Below are 22,992 nucleotides of genomic sequence, written 5' to 3' on the forward strand. Positions count from 1 at the left end.
TCAGATGAGACAACTATAAAGCTCCTAGCATGGTGATTCTGATTATTTTATATTATTTGATCTTTTGAGTCCAGGAGTTTTGGCATAAGCCATAATTTCCAATTCTTCAAATAGCAGGTAGTATTAGAATTTTTCAAACCACTTTTTGTATGGAATAATATTCTGAAATGGGAATTGGAGACAAAATGGAATCACTGATTTATCCAAATGTTTAAAAAGCACTTGTTTTCCATGAATATGAGATACATACTCATCTCATCTCATCTCACCTGTTTTGCAGGCGCTCGAGGACTGTGCCCAGGAGCAGGTGCGGCTCAGAGCCCAGGTGCGCCTGCTTGAGACCCGGGTCAAACAGCAACAGGTCAAGATCAAGCAGCTTTTGCAGGAGAATGAAGTCCAGTTTCTTGATAAAGGAGAGGAGAATAGTGTCATTGATCTTGGAAGCAAGAGGCAGTATGCAGGTCAGAATGGACTTTTCTTAAGTGTTTCAACAACTTACATTACACACCCATATGCAATGATGGTGCTAGTTATTTGTTTGCTTCAGGTTTTGCTAAAAAGCTTTTCCTATTTCAGTAACAAGCAATATGAAGCATTATATCATTTTTAAACGTCTTCTTTCACACACTACTTTTTTCTGTCTCTGCAGGGGCATTTAATGTGAAAGCTAAATATCTGAGAATTTACATTATTTAATAAGAAATCAGGACAATAGATTGAATACTGATGTACATGGCCAGGCACGGTGGCTCACACCTGTAATCCCAGCACTTTGGGAGGCCTAGGTGGGCGGATTACAAGGTCAGCAAATCCAGACCAGCCTGGCCAATATGGTGAAACCCTGTCTCTACTAAAAATACAAAAATTAGCTGGGCGTGGTGGTGGGTGCCAGTAGTCCCAGCTACCTGGGAGGCTGAGGCAGGAGAATCACTTGAACCTTGGAGGTGGAGTTTGCAGTGAGCTGAGATCGTGCCACTGCACTCCAGCCTGGGTGACACAGTGAGACTCCGTCTCAAAAAAAAAAAAAAAAAAAATCTAGTGTACACATGGCAGATTACAACTGGGAATTTTTGCATTTGAGCTTTGTGTTTGTGTATCTTTCCTTGTTACATGTATGCAGTTTTTCCTTCTGAAATCCTAATATGCATATTAGGGTGGCAAATAAGGTAAAAAATAAAGGAGCAGAGAAAGGAAAAAGAACCAGAATTACTAAGGAAAATGAAACAGTAGTTTTTTTATAGGTATATTTATTGGTGTCATAATGTTCCTTTTGATGAGGTCAGTATTTCTCCCGAGAAACTGAATGATTTTAAACTGGCAACACATTACACACATTGCTGCCCATATCATTATTGTCTATGGAAAACTGTTCATTTGAATTCCTCCAGAAGTAAAAGGCATCTTTTAAAGTAAACAAACAATGATTGCCAGAAACAAAAACAATGCTAGCTAGAGCACTTTGTCCATATGTCTACTCAAGCACTACCATGCTACATTGTAATTTCCGGTTATGAGTCTACTGTGGTCAATTAACTGGGCACTTTGTAAGGTCTAAGACGATGTTTAATGTACTTTTATCTCCGTGTTGACTATTAGAGTGCCTAGAACATAGTAGATCCTCATATTCATGAATGAAAGGAAGATAATATATAGGGAGAGGAATAGAAAGATAAGCAAATATAAATTGGGAAATCTATTTGACCGGAATTGAAAGACTGTAGAGGTCAAAGAGATGCCAGTCTTATGGGAAATAGAAACATCTTTATTTTCTGCTTCTAAACATACAATTGTCGGATATAGGAGTTGTGAGAAACTTAGAGCCTATGCTTCAGTAAAATACTTCAGGGCACCTGGCTAGCTCAGACTGCAGTGCATGAGGCTCTTAAAATGTTCCCTTTTTCGCTGGGCGCGGTGGCTCACGCCTGTAATCCCAGCACTTTGGGAGGCCGAGGCGGGCGGATCACGAGGTCAGGAGATCGAGACTATCTTGGCTAACACGGTGAAACCCCGTCTCTACTGAAAATACCAAAAAATTAGCCGGGCGCGGTGGCGGCGCCTGTAGTCCCAGCTACTCGGGAGGCTGAGGCAGGAGAATGGCGCGAACCCGGGAGGCGGAGCTTGCAGTGAGCCGAGATCACGCCACTGCACTCCAGCCTGGGGGACAAAGCGAGACTGTCTCAAAAAACAAAAAAAACAAACAAAAAAAAAAACACTCCCTTTTTCTCTACCAACATCCTTATCTCCCTCTGCTCAGACTCTTCGCCTTGGGCTCCTGCTTCTCTGTTGACCAGCATCTTGATCCAACCGTCCTACCTCTGGCCCTTAGAGATCAGAAAGAGGCCAGAGTCACTGGTCTGCAGTAATGGGGATGGCTATAGCATGAACATGGCCTGTGCCTCTGGAGCCAAGAGGAACCAGGGATAGTTCGGGTAAAAATGGGCTTGGGAAGCAAACGGACTATCATTCAACGGATGAGCATACAGATTAAGGGATCCCAAAAGTGCCTACAAAGCTGGTCTCAAGGGCAAGGAACTGGTAGAAGAAAGCAGAGCACCATTATTCCAAATGTCACACCAAGCCCAAGACTCAGGGTGTCTATTCGAATACATTCCGAGCAGGTTATTGACACGGACTCAAGGGCCAATCACGGCAGGAGACAGCTAATCAGGAGGCAGCTCATCAGATATTTCTTCCCAGGCCTCTACAACCAGTCACGGGAAGACTGAGGCTTAAGTGCTGTGTTAGTCCGTTCTCATACTGCTATAACGAAATACCTGAGGCTGGGTCATTTATAAAGACAAGACGTTTGATTGACTCCTGGTTCTGCAGGCTGTAAAAGAAGCATAGCAGCGTCTGCTTCTGGAGAGGCCTCAGGGAACTTACAAACACGGCAGAAGGCAAAGCAGAAGCAGGTACATCTTATGTGGTAGGAGCGGAAGAAAGAGAGAGAGGGAGGAGGTGCCACACTTTTTCAAACAACCAGATCTCACGAGAACTCACTCACTGTACAGTACCAAGGGGGATGGTGCTGAACTATTCCTGAGAACTCCACCCCCATGAGCCAATCGCCTCCCACCAGGCCTTCCCTTCAACACTGGGAATTACAACTCCACATGAGATTTGGTGGGGACACATCCAAATCATATCAAGAGCTGAAAATCCAGTCCTTGTGTTGACACTGCAGGGGAGCAGATTTGGGAAGCAAGGGGTCACCAAGGAATAAGGCAAGAAATCAGGTACTTGGAAATTACAATGCCAAGGTCAGAAGCATTAACTGTACAAGCAGGAGTTAGAAGAGTCCTACAGAGATGGTTCAGATAAAGCATTATAATTATTATAAATATAAGACTGTTATAATAAGACAGATGATAGGAATTCTAGATGACTGTTTTTTGATATAAAAGCCAAAAAAATCAGAATTTCAGTAGATTAACAATATTCTTCATATATTAAGCATGAAGGAGAAAAAGGGTGACTAAAATATGAAATATAAATATAGTTCAGTTGTTCCTTATTTTTAACATATAGGCAAATGCTACTAGAGAGCCTACTAACAACAGATAATAAACAAAATATATAACATAAAAATTGCAATAAAATATAATGTAATACATATTATATTATATAAAATATAAAAGAACTTGCTCACATCAAAGTTTATGTTTTTGGTGTCCTTAAATTTAAAACAATTAAATATTCATATATATAATCTGTAGAAATATAAATTTTTTGTTCTGAGTTACAAGTTGCTTTATTATTACTAAATTAGTTATTTTCTGAATTCCAATTTATCTGATGGTTGAAAACACCAATTACACACAACCTAGCAATTTGTGCAAACAATGCCCACACCACATGGTTTTATACAGCATATCATTAAACTGTATCTTTTTTTTTTTTGAAACAGAGTCTCCCTCTGTCACCCAGGCTGGAATGCAGTGGCCGAATCTCAGCTCACTGCAAACTCCGCCTCCCAGGTTCATGCCATTCTCCTGCCTCAGCCTCCCGAGTAGCTGGGACTACAGGCACCCACCACCACGCCCAGCTAATTTTTTTGTATTTTTTAGTAGAGACGGGGTTTTACCGTGTTAGCCAGGATGGTCTTGATCTCTTGACCTCGCGATCCGCCCGCCTCGGCCTCCCAAAGTGCTGGGATTGTTATGCCCAGACCGTTTATTCCCCGAAGAAGACCACCAGAGTCCAGAGTCAAAGCTAAGCAGCAAGGATCTTTATTACAGGTTCGAACCTGGAACTCTCACTCGCTCGCGAAACGAGACGTGCAGGAGAGCTCCCCCACTGAGCTCCGAGCAGTGTTATATAGTCTAAGAAAAGTGGGCATAGAGTTATTATACAAATCAGATATATGATTGGCTAGTGTTTGAACAAGGCGATTTGGCTAACTATGATTGGTTCCCGCCATTTCTGATATTTCAGTTCAACCTTTGAGGCGGGAGAGCAGGTTTATGGCAGCAAGAGTTTATCTTACTTAAACACGTCTTGTGACCTTGCCTCAGAACTTACAAAATCTCTGGTATGTGCAAAACAAAATCTCTGGTACGTGCAGAAAAACAGGTACTCACAGAACTTACGAAATCTCTGGTATGTGCAAAGATTAGAGAGCAGAACAAAGGGTGTAGTGGGGGGGGGGCGGGTACACATCTATCTTTGTGTCCTTTCATTTCCCCCTCTCATAAGTAACTGGATGTCCAATCTTGGATTTCCAGAGTCTTATAATGTAGCCTCACTTTCTGGGTGCAGGAGAGGCTGGTGATGGCTACGGAGGACCATTAGTTGGATGGTATCAAACCTTTCTCTGACAAATTGTAAAATCTTATTTACTACACAGGGGCCTATAGTGAATAGAAGCAGTAAAGACATTAGTGGGCCTAAAAGGGGTGCCAGAAGGGAAAACATTGAAGAGCTCCACCAATTGTTAGCGGCTGTAGTGAATTGTTGCTTTTTCATCTCTAAGCTTAGTTTGTGTAGGCGTTGGACTCTTTCCTCAACTAACCCTGACTCATTTATATAGAAACAGCATTCTTCTTTGAGGAACATACAGGTACCTCCTTTCTCAGCCGTGAGTAAGTCTAAGGCTCTGCGGTTTCGAAGGGTGACCTTTGCTAGGGAGGTGAGCTGCCGCTGAAGGGAGGCTAGGGAATAGGTGGAGTCTTCCATAGCAACAGAGAATTGTTGTAACAGCTTGTCGTTTTCTATCATGGAGTGTTGTAGGGCCCCTCCTGCTAACCCCGCTGCAACGACAGAGGTGGTTAAGGATATTCCGGCAATTAGTGGTAGAAAAACTGCTCGTCTATGTCACGCAGTTTCAGTTGGGGCGGTCCCTGCCCAGCCTATGAACTCTGCCGGGGTTAGCAGTGTCAGTCGGGGAACTAGGGTAACAGGGATACACAACTGTCCGTCAGAGATGCTTTTGGACAGAGTCTTTAACAGAGTCATATTACACCAGAAGAACACACCAGAGGGAGCATATATGGGACTATTAGGGTATGCAGCCGATTGGTTGCAAAGGCTGTTGCTAAATGCCGAATAACAGTAGGGATATTTCTCTTGGTATGGGTCACAGTACAGGGCCACATCGGGTATTGTGACTGTTGATGAATTAAAATCTGTATAGTTTGTGGGAGGGGAGGATAGGGGAACAGTAGTTAATGGTGGTCTTCCTAGGGTTGCACACATAAAGCAAGAGGACAGGTCGCCTAAACCGGTGAGGTTGGCGAATGCTAGCCCTTCCTGTAGTAGGGTTAGCCAGGAGAAGGGCTGTAAGTCTTGTGATAGCTTGGTTTCTTGCCTGTGGATTTGTGTATGGATTAAGGGTTGAATCTGGACTACACTTCTCCACAGATATAAGTGGCTACTGGGCCAGGTACTAGTTGATGAGTAATATACTCCTCCATGTTGCGGGGTTGTCCACCGAGAGTCCCATGGGTCTCTAATTATCCAAGTGTAAGTGACGGGAGACTCAGTTTGGTAAAAATACCACCCTTGTTGTTCTCTCCAGTATCGGACAGAGTGCGTCTTACAGTAGCTATATGGGCAACCTGCACTCTGGTGCCACCAATAATTTTTACAATTAGATTCAGTCTGATCATATTCAAAACAGATCATGGGTATTGCTGGTTGGGCAATCTGGAACTTAGTGAAATTGAGGTAAACTATAGTATTACACCCTGAGCGGGGGCAATCTGCACTAGCCAGCAGTTTACCCGCCTGGGGGGTTTCCCCAGGATGAGTTTTGTTTTCATAGAGCCAGAACCTCCAAACATAGGGATTAGAGGGCGCAGCAGTGAGGAGAATCAGATGCATAAAGCATAAAAGCATAGGTGAGCTAAACATGGTTACGGCCATGGGGATGACAGCGCAGGGTTAGCTTTAAGGGATTGTTCTTAGCTTTGTCTATAGTCCATGCAACCGGTGCTCCAGACGGCTCGAGAAGGTCGGATGATGGGTCCACCAGCTTGACGTGTGTGTAGTGGATCCACAAAGCGATGCCTTCTACCTTGAGAGCAGTGGGAGTAGTCAGGAGCACTTGCAGTGGTCCTTTCCACCTGGGTTGAAGAGTTTCTTGCCAGTGGCACTTGACTAGGACCCAGTCTCCTGGCTGGAACGGATGGGGTGTCGGCGGAGGTCCTGCTTCGTATAGTTCTCGTAGTCTGGGCCAAATTTCCTGGTGAATTTTCTGTAAGGCTTGTAAGGAGAACAAGAGCTCAGAGACATTTTCAGTTTCAGGTTTGAGTAAGTCATCTTTTAGACTGGGGACCAGGGGTGGGGGTCTGCCATACATGATTTCATATGGTGTGAGGCCCAGTCTATAAGGGGTATTTCGGGCCCGGAACAGAGCGTAGGGGAGAAGTCTACCCAATTAGTGCCAGTCTCCATGGTCAATTTAGTTAAAGTTTCTTTTAGAGTCCGATTCATCCTTTCTACCTGTCCTGAGCTTTGGGGTCTATAAGCACAATGTAATTTCCAATTTGCCCCAAGAATGGAAGCCAAATCCTGACTTACCTTAGCAACGAAGGCTGGTCCATTGTCTGACCCTATCTGGACGGGAAAGCCATACCTGGGGAGGATTTCTTCCAAAATTTTCTTTGCTACAACCTGAGCAGTTTCTCTCTTAGTTGGGAACGCTTCTGTCCATCCTGAAAAAGTATCTACAAAGACAAGTAAGTACTGATACCCATATTTTCCAGGCTTTATTTCAGTGAAGTCTATTTCCCAATAGACGCCAGGCTTAGTTCCTCTATACCTATTTCCTGCGGCGGTCTGGGTTTGGGGGCAAGCGTTGTTCAGTTGGCAGGCTTTGCAATTTGTTGTGACATCGCTGGCCAATTCAGTAATACGCCTGATTCTGAACTTGGCATGCCTGATTAAGTCTATCATTCGCCGGGCACCTAGGTGGGTTGTCCGGTGGATATGTTCCAACACCTGCCGTCCTAATTTTTCTGGTAGGATGGTTTGGTCATTTATATCAGTCCACCACCCATTTTGAACCTGTTTTAGGGGAAGCGTGTCCATCCATTCACGATCCTGTTTGGTATAGTCGGGAAAACATGGCAAATTTCTTGGGCCAGGATCAGGGAGCTGGAGTGCGAGTAGCTGACTGGGAGCTCTTGCTATGCTCCTTGCGGTTTGGTCGGCTAAGGAGTTGCCTCGAGCAATTGGCATAGTTGGTTTCTGATGCCCAGGGCAATGTACGATAGCCAATTTCTTTGGTTTCCACAAAGCAGTTAATAGAGCTAGGATCTCTTGTTTGTGTTTTATTTCTTTGCCTTCAGCTGTTAATAGTCCCCTCTCTCTGTAGATGGCACCATGTATGTGTGCAGTAGCGAAAGCATAGCGGCTATCCGTGTATACTGTTAGTTTTTTCTCTGCCCCTAGGGTGAGGGCCTGTGTGAGTGCTATCAGTTCGGCTCTTTGGGCCGATGTCCCTGGAGGCAAGGGTTCCGCCCAGATTACCTCAGTCTCTGATGTTACAGCCGCTCCTGCATACCGCTGGCCTTGGTGGACGTAGCTGCTGCCATCAGTGAACCAGATGAGTTCTGTGTCGGGGAGCGGACGATCTTGCAGGTCCTCCCGCACCCCATGCACTTGAGCCAGTATCTCAGTGCACTCATGGGACGGGGCGTCCAAGTCTGGATTTGGCAGCAGTGAAGCAGGATTTAAAGAGGTTGGGGGCAGAAAAGTTATTCTGAGGGGGTTTAACAGCAGTCCTTGATAGTGGGTGAGCGGGGCGTTACTTATCCATCGGTCCGGCGGCTGCCGGAGGATGCCTTCAATGGCATGCGGGGTGGTAACGCGCAACTCTTGCCCCATGATAAGCTTATCAGCGTCCTGGACCATTAGGGCGGTTGCCGCGATTATCCGGAGGCAGGTTGGCCAGCCGGCAGCCACTGAATCTAATTTCTTTGACAAATAGGCAACTGGCCTCTGCCAGGGGCCTAGGTACTGCGTTAACACGGCTTTTGCAACACCTTTACTTTCATCCACATATAAGTGGAAGGGCTTGGAGACATCAGGGAGCCCTAACGCGGGGGCTGACAACAAGGCAGTTTTGATCTGTTGAAAGGCCAGCTCAGCCTCTTCCGTCCAATTAAAGGGCTGCCGTTCCTTTGTTGCCTGGTATAGGGGCTTGGCTAACTCAGCAAATCCAGGTATCCATAACCTACAGAACCCTGCTGACCCCAGGAATTCTCTCACTTGCCGTGTCGACTGGGGTCTAGGGATACGTAGGACTGTTTCCTTTCGGGCTTTGGTTAGCCAGCGTTGCCCCCCTTTTAATAGGTACCCCAGATAAGTTACCTCCGACTTGCAGATCTGAGCCTTTGTTGCTGAGGCTCGGTAGCCTAGCTCCCCCAGAGTCTTCAAGAGGTCCTCAGTCCCTTGAACACAAGTTTCCGGGGACCTGGCCGCTATTAAGAGATCATCAACATATTGCAAAAGAGTTATTTCAGGGTGTTGCCGCCGGTACTCACCCAGATCTTCATGAAGGGCTTCATCGAACAGGGTTGGCGAGTTCTTGAACCCTTGTGGCAGCCTGGTCCATGTTAGCTGACCGTTGATGCCCCTCTCAGGATCCGTCCATTGAAATGCAAAGAGTTCTTGACTTTTGGGAGCCAGAGGAAGGCTGAAGAAAGCATCTTTTAGATCAAGAATGGTATACCACTGTTTTTCGGGATGTAAGGCACTCAGAAGGGTGTATGGATTGGGCACAGTGGGATGTATGTCCATGACCCTTTTATTAACTTCTCTTAAATCCTGTACTGGCCTGTAGTCTGTACTGTTGGGTTTACGTACAGGTAGCAGTGGAGTATTCCAGGATGAGTGGCAAGCCCTTAGGACTCCCTGGTCTAGGAGTCGGCGGATATGGGGCGTAATTCCTTCTCTTGCCTCCAGGGGCATAGGATATTGCCGAACCCGAACCGGGTCCGTCCCTGGCTTAACTTCCACAAATATGGCAGGTCGATGTTTAGCTAGCCCTAAGCCCTCAGTTTCTGCCCACGCTTCAGGGAAACGCTGGAGCCAATAGTCAATTTCCTGATCGGGGGGCTTTTGCTCTTGATGGAGTCTGTACTCATCTTCTAAGGTGACAGTCAGGATAGATATTGGCCTGTTTTGGGAATCGGTTATCTTGGGCCCTTCTGGCTCAAAGTGGATTTGGGCCCCCATTTTTGTCAGCAAGTCCCTCCCTAGTAGAGGGCAGGGGCTCTCTGGGATGACTAGGAAGGAATGGGAGACTTTTCCTGTTCCTAAGTCCACAGTCCTCTGGGTTGTCCAGGGGTATTTTTGATGCCTGTGGCCCCGTGCACCCAGGATGTTTTCTTAGACATTTTTCCAATTGGTTTGGTTAGGACTGAGCGTTCCGCCCCAGTATCGACCAAGAAATGAACTGGGGACCCCTCCACTTGCAAAGTTACCCTGGGTTCGGGGAGGGGGTCCGAACCCTGTCCTCCCTAGTCAGAGTCCTGGGTAACGAGTACAGAGGTAGGGTTAGCTGGTCTCCGTTTCTTTGGGCAGTCTTTAATCCAGTGGCCACGTTCCTTGCAATAAGCACACTGATCTTTTTTTAATCCTTGCCTAGAGCCTTGCTTTTTCTGCTCTCTGTTTTGGCCATTTCCTGCCTGGGGGAAAGCTGCTACTAAGACTTTGGTCATTTCTTTGGTTGTCTTGAACTGTTTTTCTTCTGGAGTATCCCTATTATTATAAACTCGCTGAGCCATCTGAAGGAGGTCCTGTATCTGCTTTCCTTCTAAACCTTCTAATTTCTGGAGTTTTCTTTTAACATCTGGTGCTGCCTGGTTTACAAAGGACATTACTACCGCACCCTGATTTTCCGATGCTTCTGGGTCCATAGGGGTAAACTGTCTGAAAGCTTCCATTAATCTCTCTAAATACACAGCGGGGCTTTCTGTCTTACCTTGTAACACAGAATATACTTTAGCCAAATTGGTGGGCTTGCGAGCTGCAGCCCGGAGACCCGCCATTAGAGTCTGGCAATAAATGGGCAGTCGTCCCCTACCTTCTGCCATGTTGTAGTCCCATCTGGGCCGGGTCAAAGGAAAAGCCGCGTTAATGAGGTCAGGATTTGCAGTTGGCTGGCCGTCATCTCCTGGAACCAGCTTTCTGGCCTCAACTTGGATTCTTTCCCGCTCCTCCGTTGTGAACAGGATTCGGAGGAGCTGTTGACAGTCATCCCAGATCGGCTGGTGAGTAAACATGACAGTGTCTAACAATGAGGTTAGATCTTTGGGATTATCGGAGAACCGAGCATTTTGGGACTTCCAATTGTATAAATCACTAGTGGAAAAAGGCCAATATATGAGACGGGAAAGCCCGGTATCATCGAGCGATCCTATTTCTCTGAGAGGCAGGGCTACGGTGGAGTCAGGGAGTCGGGAAGCTTGGTCCCGCAGTACGCGGCCTCGCGTTCGGCCGGCCGGCCCCCCCCGGGTTACTTTCGCTCTCGGCAGCTTCCGCTTCTCGGTTTCCCTCTATGGAAGCACCACCCTGGGGGAATGGGTCCTTCGGGACAAGGCGCGGATACGGTGGGGGAAGAGTGGGTTCTAACGTTAGGGGGTCCTGGCTGTCCAGCAGCACAGGGGGCGAGGGAGCAGAGGGAGTCCTTTGTCTTGTAGGTCGCGTTACTAGGACCTTGCAGGGCTCAGGGATGAATGGAGTTACCCAGGGCGGTGGGTTTTCCACAAGATCCTGCCACACTAGAATATAAGGAATTTGATCAGGATGTCCTGACTGCCCTGGCAGGAAAATCTTAGTTTTTACCTTAGTAATAATAGAGAGACAGAAAGTTCCTTCGGAGGGCCACCCTACGCCGAAAGAGGGCCACTCCGAATGGCAGAAAGTAACTAGCTTTCCTTTCTTTAGTTCTCCACTTAAGTTATGCCCCCGAGCCTTCACATCCTTGAAATTGGTAACAAGGAGTGAGAGCGGCATGCTCTGGTTGTTGCCCATCTTTGGACTGCTCCTACAAAGAGAAGGAGGGACGAAAATGAGTGTGAAGCAGAGGGAAGTATCCGACAGGTCCGGTCCTGGAAGGGGAAGAAAAGGTTTTATGTTTCGTTTTGGACTTAAACTCAACACTTAACAATAACGGACAGACAGTGACAAACGATGAGCCTTTGCGAGCGTGTGTCGGACTTCCGACCTGAGTCAGACGGGGCAACCAAGGATGGAGGCCCCCAGATGGGCACTGGGGGACATCTCCCACCAGTCCCGAGTGGCTGTCTTTTAGCGCATCCGCCAAGACCGTGCCACTTACAGAACAGACCAATACAGATTACGGATTACAGGTTTCGCGAAATTTCAGGGGGACAGACAGAGATAAAGACAGAGACAGTGACAAAGCCGGCTTACCCAGAGATTAAGATCCATTGACTTGGGGGTCTGGTGGGCTTGGGGGAAATCCCGGACGAGCCCCCATTTGTTATGCCCAGACCGTTTATTCCCCGAAGAAGACCACCAGAGTCCAGAGTCAAAGCTAAGCAGCAAGGATCTTTATTACAGGTTCGAACCTGGAACTCTCACTCGCTCGCGAAACGAGACGGGCAGGAGAGCTCCCCCACTGAGCTCCGAGCAGTGTTATATAGTCTAAGAAAAGTGGGCATAGAGTTATTATACAAATCAGATATATGATTGGCTAGTGTTTGAACAAGGCGATTTGGCTAACTATGATTGGTTCCCGCCATTTCTGATATTTCGGTTCAACCTTTGAGGCGGGAGAGCAGGTTTATGGCAGCAAGAGTTTATCTTAAACACGTCTTGTGACCTTGCCTCAGAACTTACAAAATCTCTGGTATGTGCAAAACAAAATCTCTGGTACGTGCAGAAAAACAGGTACTCACAGAACTTACGAAATCTCTGGTATGTGCAAAGATTAGAGAGCAGAACAAAGGGTGTAGCGGGGGGGGGGCGGGTACACATCTATCTTTGTGTCCTTTCAAGATTACAGGCTTGAGCCACTGCGCCCGGCCTAAACTATCTTTTTTTAAGCATGTGGATGCTAGTGAATTATGAATTCAAAGGTTACTGTATCAATTTCATATTAACTGGTGGCAATGACAAAAATCTGACATCACCACCACTGTTCAGTTGACAAGACCACTGCTCCACCGTCTCCCCTTCTGCAGGAGCCCCCAATCTGCATGAGTGTCTTGAGGCAGGATACAAAGTGGCCTAAGGTGTTTACTCTGAAGCTCGATTTCAAAGTCCACCTGCAAATCTTGCTAGCTGCAGCCTTTGGGCAAATTACGTAACCTCTGTGTTTCCCGTATTCCCCATCTGGAGAATGGGAGTGATAAGAATGCTATGTATTTGTTGTGAGGATTAAAATATATTAAAATTAGTAAATATATTTTGCCCAGGTGCCATGAATCATGCCTATAATCCCCGCACTTTGGGAGGCCAAGGTGGGAGGAACACTTGAGGCCAAGATTTCAAGAACAGCCTGGGCAACAGAGCGAGATCCTAATACTACAAACAACAACAGCAAATTGCCAGGCTCGGTGGGTTTGCAGGAGGAGTTTGGGGCTGCAGTGAGCTATGATTGCGCCACTCACAATCACTCTGTTACAGCCTGGGTAGCAATGAGACCGTGTCTCTCAAATTAATTAATTAATTAAATTAAATGAGTTAATATATTTAACACAGTAGAGCAAAAGAAGTACTCAATGAATGCCAGCTATCTATGGACGTTATTATATCCTTGTTTTCAAGGGAGAGAGCCCACTCCCTCTACCCTACAAGAGTATTGCATTCTGTCAATGTGCAATTAACTTAATTGCACATTTAAAAATAACAAAGAGAGCAAAACTGAATTGTTTGTAACACAAAGGATAAATGCTTGAGGGGATGAATACCTCATTTTCCATGATGTGATGATGATGCATTGCATGCCTGTATCAAAATATCACATGTACCCCAATAAATACATACACTTACTATGTACCCACCTTCCTTTATCCTTATATTTTTTTCCTTATGTTGCCTAGAGGTGAGGATGGCAGTAGCAGGGCCAGTTCTGGCATATCCCAGCATGCTCTGGGGAGTGGCAGCTGACCTCTTTTTGTGTTTAGAATGTGGGGTACTTCGTGCCTTCGGTTCTCAGTGTTGAGCCTCAGCCACCATCCTGAGACAACAGGAAAAAGCCCATTTGGCAGGTTGTCATGTCACTTTATGAGCTTAAACATTCAGCCTTCCAACATAGCTTGCTTTCTGCATGATCAGAGAAAGGAGGCACATCACCCAGTTTAATACAGTGTTCGTCAAAACAGAAGGCAGGACGCCTTGGCCTCACTCTAATATTATGTAAATATTCAAAATTCTTTTTCTTAAAAAAAAAACAAAAAAACTCCCATGAACACAAAGCTCTTTAACCTTGTTTTTCTTCTACTGATTCTACAGGGAGTTGAATGGGTCCGAACATTTTGAAAATCACCATTTTAAATATCAAGTTAATATCTTAAATTCTACGTTTTTCAAACTTTCTGCTGTTACAGTTTAAGTCACATTTCCCGAAGCAGGCTTCTTAACCTGTTAGCTATAAGCAAGTTGAACTACTGGTGCTTTTTTGCTTTTTTAATGTTTATTTACTTGTTGGGGGTTTTGTTGTTGTGTTACTGTTTTTATCAGTCAAAAGCTTTTCTTAAATTGTGTTTGGCATTTTCTTCTGGGGAGAAGGAAAATTTTAAAAACAAGACCAAAAAAATAACAAACTCGCAGTTAGCATAAAATAATAACAAGCAGAAAATGTTGGCTGAAACCTCTATATTCACTAAGTTTTCCAGAGGCAAATGTTATAGCTAATCACTTCCATATTTGCCTGGAAAAGAGTTTGACCTTTGTGAGTCTTTAGTATTCAGCTCTTCGGTAGGAAATTAAATGTAAGCAAAAAGCTTCTTCCAAACAGGGCTAAAATCTGCTTACTTTAATAAAAGTTTTGTGCTATACACTTGACTACATGATGTAAACCTTGTAACAGCATTGAACTAATTTTAGATAGTCATTTTCTCATTGTTTTGCTTCTTGTTTAATCGCCAAAACAGGATCCTTTTTGTAATTTAGCATGTATTTGAACACTTGTGCTTCTGAATGTTGAAAATAAATATATGAATAAAGTCTAAATCATTACAAAGGTAAACATCTCACCAAAGCAGTAGTATATGATCAGTCCCAGCCATGTGAAGGCTTTATGAAATGACCAAGGTTCTTTCTTTTCTTTTCTCTTCTGATTTCTATGGCCTATTCAACCTACTTAATGTGCAATATGGTTTATCTGTAACAAAACGAGAGAGTTATACATTCGGCAACTTAGTATCAAAACAATGAACATGAAAAAGAACTTTAAAATATACTACAAGAATGGAATTATCCAATCAGAAAAAAAATTTTTTAAAAGGAAATTCACAAAGCGACAGGAGTAAAAGTGTAAGTTGATGATGTCATAATATTTTTATTGAAATGTTTGTAGATGGCTCTTCTTAAGACTATCTGTTTATAGTGGCCACTACTTCATTCATCCTAAAACACAGTTTGCTATGCATCTAAACAATAGAGAAGTCTCTATTTGCCACATTCTCTAAGTCTGTACAGATCAACCTAGGTGAGACCCAATGGGTATTAATTTACATCACCCTCAGGTGGCTTAAGAAACAGGTATCACCTTTTGGCAGGGTGTGGTGGCTCACACCTGTAATCCTATCACTTTGGGAGGCCGAGGTAGGCGGATTGCCTGACCTCAGGAGTTTGAGACCAGCCTGGCCAACATGGCAAAATCCCATCCCTACTAAAAGTACAAAAAAATTACCTGGGTGTGGAGGCACATGCCTGTAATCCCAGCTACTCGGGAGGCTGAGGCAGGAGAATTGCTTGAACCTGGGAAGCAGAGGTTGTAGTGAGCCGAAATCGCACCACTGCACTCCAGCCTGGGTGAAAGAGCAAGACTCTGTCTCAAAGGAGAAAAAAAAAAAAAAAAAAAGAAAGAAACAGATACCACTCTTTGGTGACAAAGGGGTAGCATGTTTGCTTCAGTGTTCAAAGAAATACCACAGCAAAAAAGAATTAAGGGATGAAACAAATAGCAGAAGCTTGCCGTTTTTAGCAAAAACATCTAAGAATGTATGGACTTTTAGAAACTTCAGTGAGCTAATAAAAAATCTAATGAGGCTAAGAGGTTATAAGATTTTGAGAAGATTACTATTTCAGGTTCATTTTCAGATGTCCAGCATGGTTTCTCATGCTCTAAGTCAAGATAACCTGTAGTAACTTAGTTGTTTGGTGTTAATATTTCTGCTTTCATTTTTAGATTCATGGGTGACATAAATTTTACTATTCCGTCTGATAAAACTGTAAGTTCCACCTAAATATACTGTTGTTAACAGATTACACATAACTTGCTTTTTAACAAAACTCAGAAATTAGGGACTAGGCCAGGCGTGGTAGCTCACACCTGTAATCCCAGCACTTTGGAAGTCTGTGGTGGGAGAAGAGGATTGCTTGAAGCCAGGAGTTCAAGACCAGCCTGGGCAATATAGAGACACTCCCCATCTCTACCAAAAAAAAAAAAAAAAAAGTAAAAGAAAAAAGAAGAAACAAACAAAAAACTAGATTCTTACTTCACTCCCTTTTTTTCCTCCATGATTATATCACAGATTCAGGTGGTAACTAGTAGCCAAGAAAAGAAAACTTTCCTCATATCCACTGGAAGATGTACAAGATGCAATTTTAAAACGCTGATTTCTATACCATGTGTTATCCGTCTCCAGTGATATTGAATAGTCTCATTCAGAGGCTCCGCAAGGGGAAAAAAAGACATATAATGAATATTATATTACCTTGTTTTAAAAACAGATTGTTCAGAGATTTTCAATGATGGATATAAGCTCAGTGGATTTTACAAAATCAAACCTCTCCAGAGCCCAGCAGAATTTGCTGTTTATTGTGACATGTCCGATGGAGGAGGATGGACTGTAATTCAGAGACGATCTGATGGCAGCGAGAACTTTAACAGGTGTGCTCACTATGTCATAAGAATTTATTTGTAGCAGCAAATGTGAGATTTATAAGTCAAATGTTTTGATCATATCCTGAAGTCTATTAATAAGACAGAATTTCATTCTCTCTAAACAAGAATACTGAAAATGAATGAACAAATCAAGAAAATATTGGGGGTGGTGGTAGCATGGGGTGGGTGGTGCTCACTTTGGTACCACAAATGGAGTTTGCTAAAATCAGCTTCCACTTTACATTTTTTAGAGGATGGAATGACTATGAAAATGGCTTTGGAAATTTTGTCCAAAAACATGGTGAATATTGGCTGGGCAATAAAAATCTTCACTTCTTGACCACTCAAGGTAAGGTTTGAATGATGTCAAATTTATTTGGAATACAATAAAAACAACACTACAATTTTTTTTTTTACCAAATTATAGGCAATGGAACTAATTCAATAATTGCTATGATTTACAGATGGTAGTGATAACTTTTGGGCAATAATCCCAAATGTAAAATGTGGCTGCCTAAAATTAGCAACAGAAAAAAAAACTAGAATTAGGTTGGGGGAATTGTTTTCTCATATATATGTATGAGAAATATCTATATATATAGATATATAGATATTTATAGATAGTGATATAGTCTATATAGATATATATATCTATACTTTGTGAGAAGTAATAAATGGCTGTTGATTTTAAGCCAGTAGCTTAAATATATCAGATATATAGATATATATATCACTATATATATTAGATATATAGATATATATCACTATATATATTAGATATATAGATATATATCACTATATATATTAGATATATAGATATATATCACTATATATTAGATATATAGAGATATATCACTATATATATTAGATATATAGATATATATCACTATATATATTAGATATATAGATATATATCACTATATATTAGATATATAGATATATATCACTATATATTAGATATATAGATATATATCACTATATATTAGATATATAGATATATATCACTATATATTAGATGTATAGATATATATCACTATATATATTAGATGTATAGATATATATATCACTATATATATTAGATATATAGATATATATCACTATATGTATTAGATATATGGATATATATATCACTATATATTAGATATATAGATATATATCACTATATATTAGATATATAGATATATATATCACTATATATTAGATATATAGATATATATCACTATATATTAGATATATAGATATATATCACTATATATAAGATATATAGATATATATATCACTATATATAAGATATATAGATATATATATCACTATATATATAAGATATATAGATATATATATCACTATATATTAGATATATAGATATATATATCACTATATATATTAGATATATAGATATATATCACTATATATATTAGATATATAGATATATATCACTATATATATTAGATATATAGATATATATCACTATATATATTAGATATATAGATATATATCACTATATATTAGATATATAGATATATATATCACTATATATTAGATATATAGATATATATCACTATATATTAGATATATAGCTATATATCACTTTATATTATATATAGATATATATCACTATATAGATAATATATAATCTAATATATAGGTATATATCACTATATATTAGATATATAGATATATATCATATATATCACTATATATCTATATATCTATATAGAATATATAGATATTCTATTTCTGAAAAAGATACAAAATGTCATATACTTTTTTGATGCCTTGAGTTCCTGAAGATTATATATACTGTATCAGTTATCGAATGTCACAATAATACCGTGTAACAATCCCCTTTCAAAGCTAGTGGCTTAAAATCAACAGCCATTTATTACTTCTCACAAATCTGCAGGTTGGCTGGGTGATTTTGCTGATCAGGGCTGGGCTCTGCTGATCATGGCTGGGCTTGCTTATGAATGTGCAATCAACTTCCTGATTGAAGTTGCTGCTCTAGGATGGAAGGATTCCACCGGGCTCCATAGGGTCTCTCATCTTCCAGCTGGCTAGCCTGGACTTGGTCTTGTAGCACACGCAGGGTTCCAGAAAAAAGAGTGGATGTATGTAAATCTCTTGAGATCTAGGCTCAGAACTGGCACGGAATCATTTTTCTTCTATTGGTGAAAGCAAATTACAGGGGCAGCTCAGACTTTTTTTAAAAAGGAAATAAACAATGGGAGGAGTTACGAAGACATATTATGAGAGGGAGGTGAAAAATTGGGGAACTGGCGCTATTTTTCCAATAAAATACCATAATATATGAAATGTCCATGTTTCCACATACCTCTCATCTTTTATGTTGAAATTTTTTCAAAGATGCAATCAATTTGAAAGAAGTTTCAACCTATCACCTGTATCCTACATTAACATTTTACTTTGCTTGTTTTTATTACGTGTCTATCCATTTGCCCATTACTCAGTCCATCCATCAATACATCTTTTCTGTATATATATTTCAAAGTAAATAGCAGACATCTGGACAATTCTCCCTATATACTTTTAAATTCTTATCTTTAGAGTTTCATATTTGTCTAAAATGTCATTGCTTTGATAACAAATTTTCCAAGCTTCTGTCTCCCATGTTCTTTTGCTCCAATCCATTATCTTCCCTACCTCTGTTGTAGTCTGAGATTACCATCAGTCCCACTCAAGTCTTATCCTGAATCCTTCATAAAAGGCAACTGTAATGCCCAAGAAAGCATGCTAAGTTACACTGCAATTGCATTAAAAATAAAACAGCCGGGCATGGTGGCTCATACCTGTAATCCCAGCACTTTGGGAGGCCGAGGCAGGTGGACCCCATGAGTCCAGGAGTTTGAGACCAGCCTGGTCAATACAGTGAAACCCTGTCTCTACTAAAAATACAAAAATTAGCCAGGCATGGTGGCTCATCCCTGTAATCCCAGCCACTTAGGAGGCTGAGGCAAGAGAATTGCTTGAACCCAAGAGGCGGAGGTTGCAGTGAGCCGAGATTGTGCCAATACACTCTAGCCTGGATGACAGAGTGAGACTCCATCTCTAATAATAATAATAATAATAATAATAATAAATTAAAATAAAACAAGAGTTCATTTTTTCCACCCAAGTTCTGGGAAGCTATTGGTGTTTCTATATTTATAGTAGTAGGATTATGGTTATAAAGTTCTTTGAGACACTAGAATAATAAACATTAGACAGGATGAGTAATCCTAGAAACCTTATACTTTCTTTATATGTCCTTCTTATGATCAGTGCTCTCCAAATGTATATAAGGCTTCCTTTCCTTCAACATATCTATTATTCTAGTTTTAAGTGTTTTACGCCAGATACATAAAATTTGCCATACCAACTTCTGTTTAATTTGCACGTTGATATTTGTCTGGTTTCTTATTGAAACTATGAAAACCCCAGAGCAGTAACCCTTGGCTCTTTCTAAATATATGAAATTCAAACTTATTATTTTTCAAGGTATTATGATGTACATATTTGCCCAGAGGAACTTTGCCAACAAACCTGTTCCCGTTCATATTTCAACTTGGTACTCAGGCTGGCTAATCTCATGGCAGTAAAAATGTATTTTTCAGTACCTAGGCCCACAATCATGTAACCCAATAACCCAGACAATAGGCAGTGCTTTTGTCTCTGCATTCTTTAATTATGAGAGCATTATGGCTAATGAATTACCTCTGGGAATGGCTTTATCCCCACTACATAAATCTTGACTACAAGTAGTGGCCATAAAATTGATTTAGAAATGGTAAATGTAATTTGTTTACTTACTGAGCACAGAGACATTTAAATGGTTAGCCAAAAAACTGAGACTCTATGTCTCTTCTATAATAGAGGTTTTTTTGTTTTGTTTTGTTTTTTGTTTTTTTTGAGACAGATTCTTGCTCTGTCGCCCATGCTGGACTGCCTTGGCTCACTGCAACCCCTGCTTCTTGCTTCAAGCAATTCTCATGCCTCAGCCTCTTGAGTAGCTGGGATTATAGGCGCACACCACCACACCCAGCTAATTTTTGTATTTTTAGCAGAGACGGTGGTCTCACCATGTTGGCCAGGCTGGTTTCAAACTCCTGACTTCAAGTGATCTGCCTGCCTCAGCCTCCCAAAGTGCTAGAATTACAGGTGTGAACCACCGCATCTGGCCTGTAACAGAGTATTTTTAAAGACAGTTGACTTAGCCTGCCTTGCTGCTCTTATACACTCTACAGTCTTGTCTCACATGACCTTTACCACCTTGAGAGAGCTCCCTGGGGCAAGGAAATTGTGGTGCTAAATTAACAAGCCCAAGAGAGGCCCGAATCCCCTCTTAAAGGGACTCCAGTCACGAGGCATCCAGCATTCCCTGCCCCACAGCCTTTTTTTTTTAGATGGAGTCCCGCTCTGCCACTAGGCTGGAGTGCAGTGGCTCAATCTCGGTTTACTGCAACCTCTGCCTCCCGGGTTCAAGCAATTCTCCTGCCTCAGCCTCCTGAGTAGCTGGGATTACAGGCATGCACCACCATGCCCAGCTAATTTTTGTATTTTTAGTAGAGACGGGGTTTCACCATATTGGCCAGGATGGTCTCGATCCCCTGACCCTGTAATCCACCCACCTTGGGTGTGAATAGAGCTTGGATATGCAGCCTTGGATGTCCACAAGGGTATCCAAAGCCCTTTGCTATAAGTGATGGAGATGGGGATGGGAAGACAGAAGAGGCCAACCATAGATGCGACCTAGGTGGTAGGACTATTCAGGGACTCTCTTTCCCGGTGCCTCCATGGTCTGGCTTGAAACTCCAAGGAATGTGAGGCTCTAAATTCTAACCTGACCTTACAGGTCATTGTTATATCTTATTTATCAAAGTAGGAGGATAGAACACATATGATCTAATAATTTGATTTATAACCTTCAGTGCCCCAGACAAGAGTTCTGTTTCTGAAAAAGGCAGTCTTTGTTATTTCCAAACAATGGAACAACAACAACAAAAAGATTACTTGAAGGTAGCAACTATTTTAATCATTTTAAAAACGTAATGCTCTTTTATCACCTAGAATTTTTACAGTCATTAAAGTATATCTTTAATGTTTAGAGATTTGTTGTCATCATATATCATTCTTTAGCATATATAAAAGTGAATATATACCCAATACATTGTATTCTTTTTTTTTTTTTTTTTCCTGAGATGTAGTCTTGCTCTGTTGCCCAGGCTGGAGTGCAGTGGAGCAATCTTGGCTCACTGCAAGCTCTACCTCCCGGGTTCATGCCATTCTCCTGCCTCAGCCTCCCGAGTAGCTGGGACTACAGGTGCCTGCCACCACGCCCGGCTAATTTTTTATGTATTTTTGGTAGAGACGGGGTTTCACCATGTTAGCCACGATGGTCTTGATCTCCTGACCTCATGATCCGCCTGCCTTGGCCTCCCAAAGTGCTGGGATTACAGGCGTGAGCCACAGTGCCCGGCCCCATTGTATTCTTAAAATGCTTTTACACGTAGATATCAACTCTTCAGAAATACCTTTTTACTCAGAGTCATTGATGTTAGTGTATTTTCCAGTAATTATCATCATCTCCGCCATTGAGAATATTGGTGGTACAGCATTTCTCAAGAATGTTTCCTTGTTGTCTCTGAAATTCTCCAATGACATCCACTCTATAAACTTTGATGTTAGTCTCTTGATCTTATGAGCTATTATCAAAGGAAGGTTTTCAGATAACAATTAGGATTCGTATTTCTTCCTCAAATTATTCTTAAAGGGTTTGCTGGCTGATCTTTTATGCTATCAGGAAAATAACCAAGTTCGGGCATATGCAGGTAATGGCAACTACATTTTACAAACCTAGTGGCTCAGCTACAAAAAAATTACAGGATGTCATTAATAGTTGCCATTTACGTTCAAGATCAACATTCTTACTGAAATCAAGAAAAAGAGGACAAACTATTAAACGTAAAAACGTCAGTCCTTTCATTGTTAGATTGATTTAAGTAATGACTTATTTTTTCTGTTGTTCATTATTAAGAGAATTGCACTAGCTTTTACCTCTGAGAGATCTAGTAGACATTTTTTAAATTTAATATTGTATCCATCATTTTCTTACAATACATTACACGATAAAATGTTCATGTTATAAATACAATGGAGTCGCTGTTTAATCCTTGAAAACCGGTTCTTGGCCAAAGGAAATGGTAAAAGTAAAATAGAGCTGTGAATTATTTTTAATCCGCTGTAGTCCGTGTCATGTCACGCATTTTTAAAAATTATAATTTCTTGTTTCATTTTTAGAAGACTACACTTTAAAAATCGACCTTGCAGATTTTGAAAAAAATAGCCGTTATGCACAATATAAGAATTTCAAAGTTGGAGATGAAAAGGTACTACAATTTTCTAATAAGTAAAACCATAAATAAATGCTTAAAATGTGCAATAAAACCCTGGAGTCAGTGGAAATAAAA

The 22,992-nt window shown here is 41.7% G+C and overlaps 1 protein-coding gene across 2 annotated transcripts in view; it reads left to right on the top strand.

The window, feature by feature from the left end:
• LOC105463732 (fibrinogen like 1) overlaps window positions 1-22,992 on the top strand; it is a 66,811-nt gene that overhangs the window by 39,367 nt on the left and 4,452 nt on the right. For both annotated transcript variants that reach the window (XM_071068575.1, XM_011710986.2), the window contains 4 exons: window positions 281-461; window positions 16,375-16,534; window positions 16,780-16,877; window positions 22,823-22,911. In XM_071068575.1, the coding sequence (XP_070924676.1) occupies window positions 281-461; window positions 16,375-16,534; window positions 16,780-16,877; window positions 22,823-22,911 (528 nt within the window). The remainder of the gene's footprint in view (window positions 1-280; window positions 462-16,374; window positions 16,535-16,779; window positions 16,878-22,822; window positions 22,912-22,992) is intronic.

This window comes from Macaca nemestrina, chromosome 8 (assembly GCF_043159975.1).
Source record: "Macaca nemestrina isolate mMacNem1 chromosome 8, mMacNem.hap1, whole genome shotgun sequence".
In the NCBI taxonomy this organism is placed as follows: Eukaryota; Metazoa; Chordata; class Mammalia; order Primates; family Cercopithecidae; genus Macaca; species Macaca nemestrina.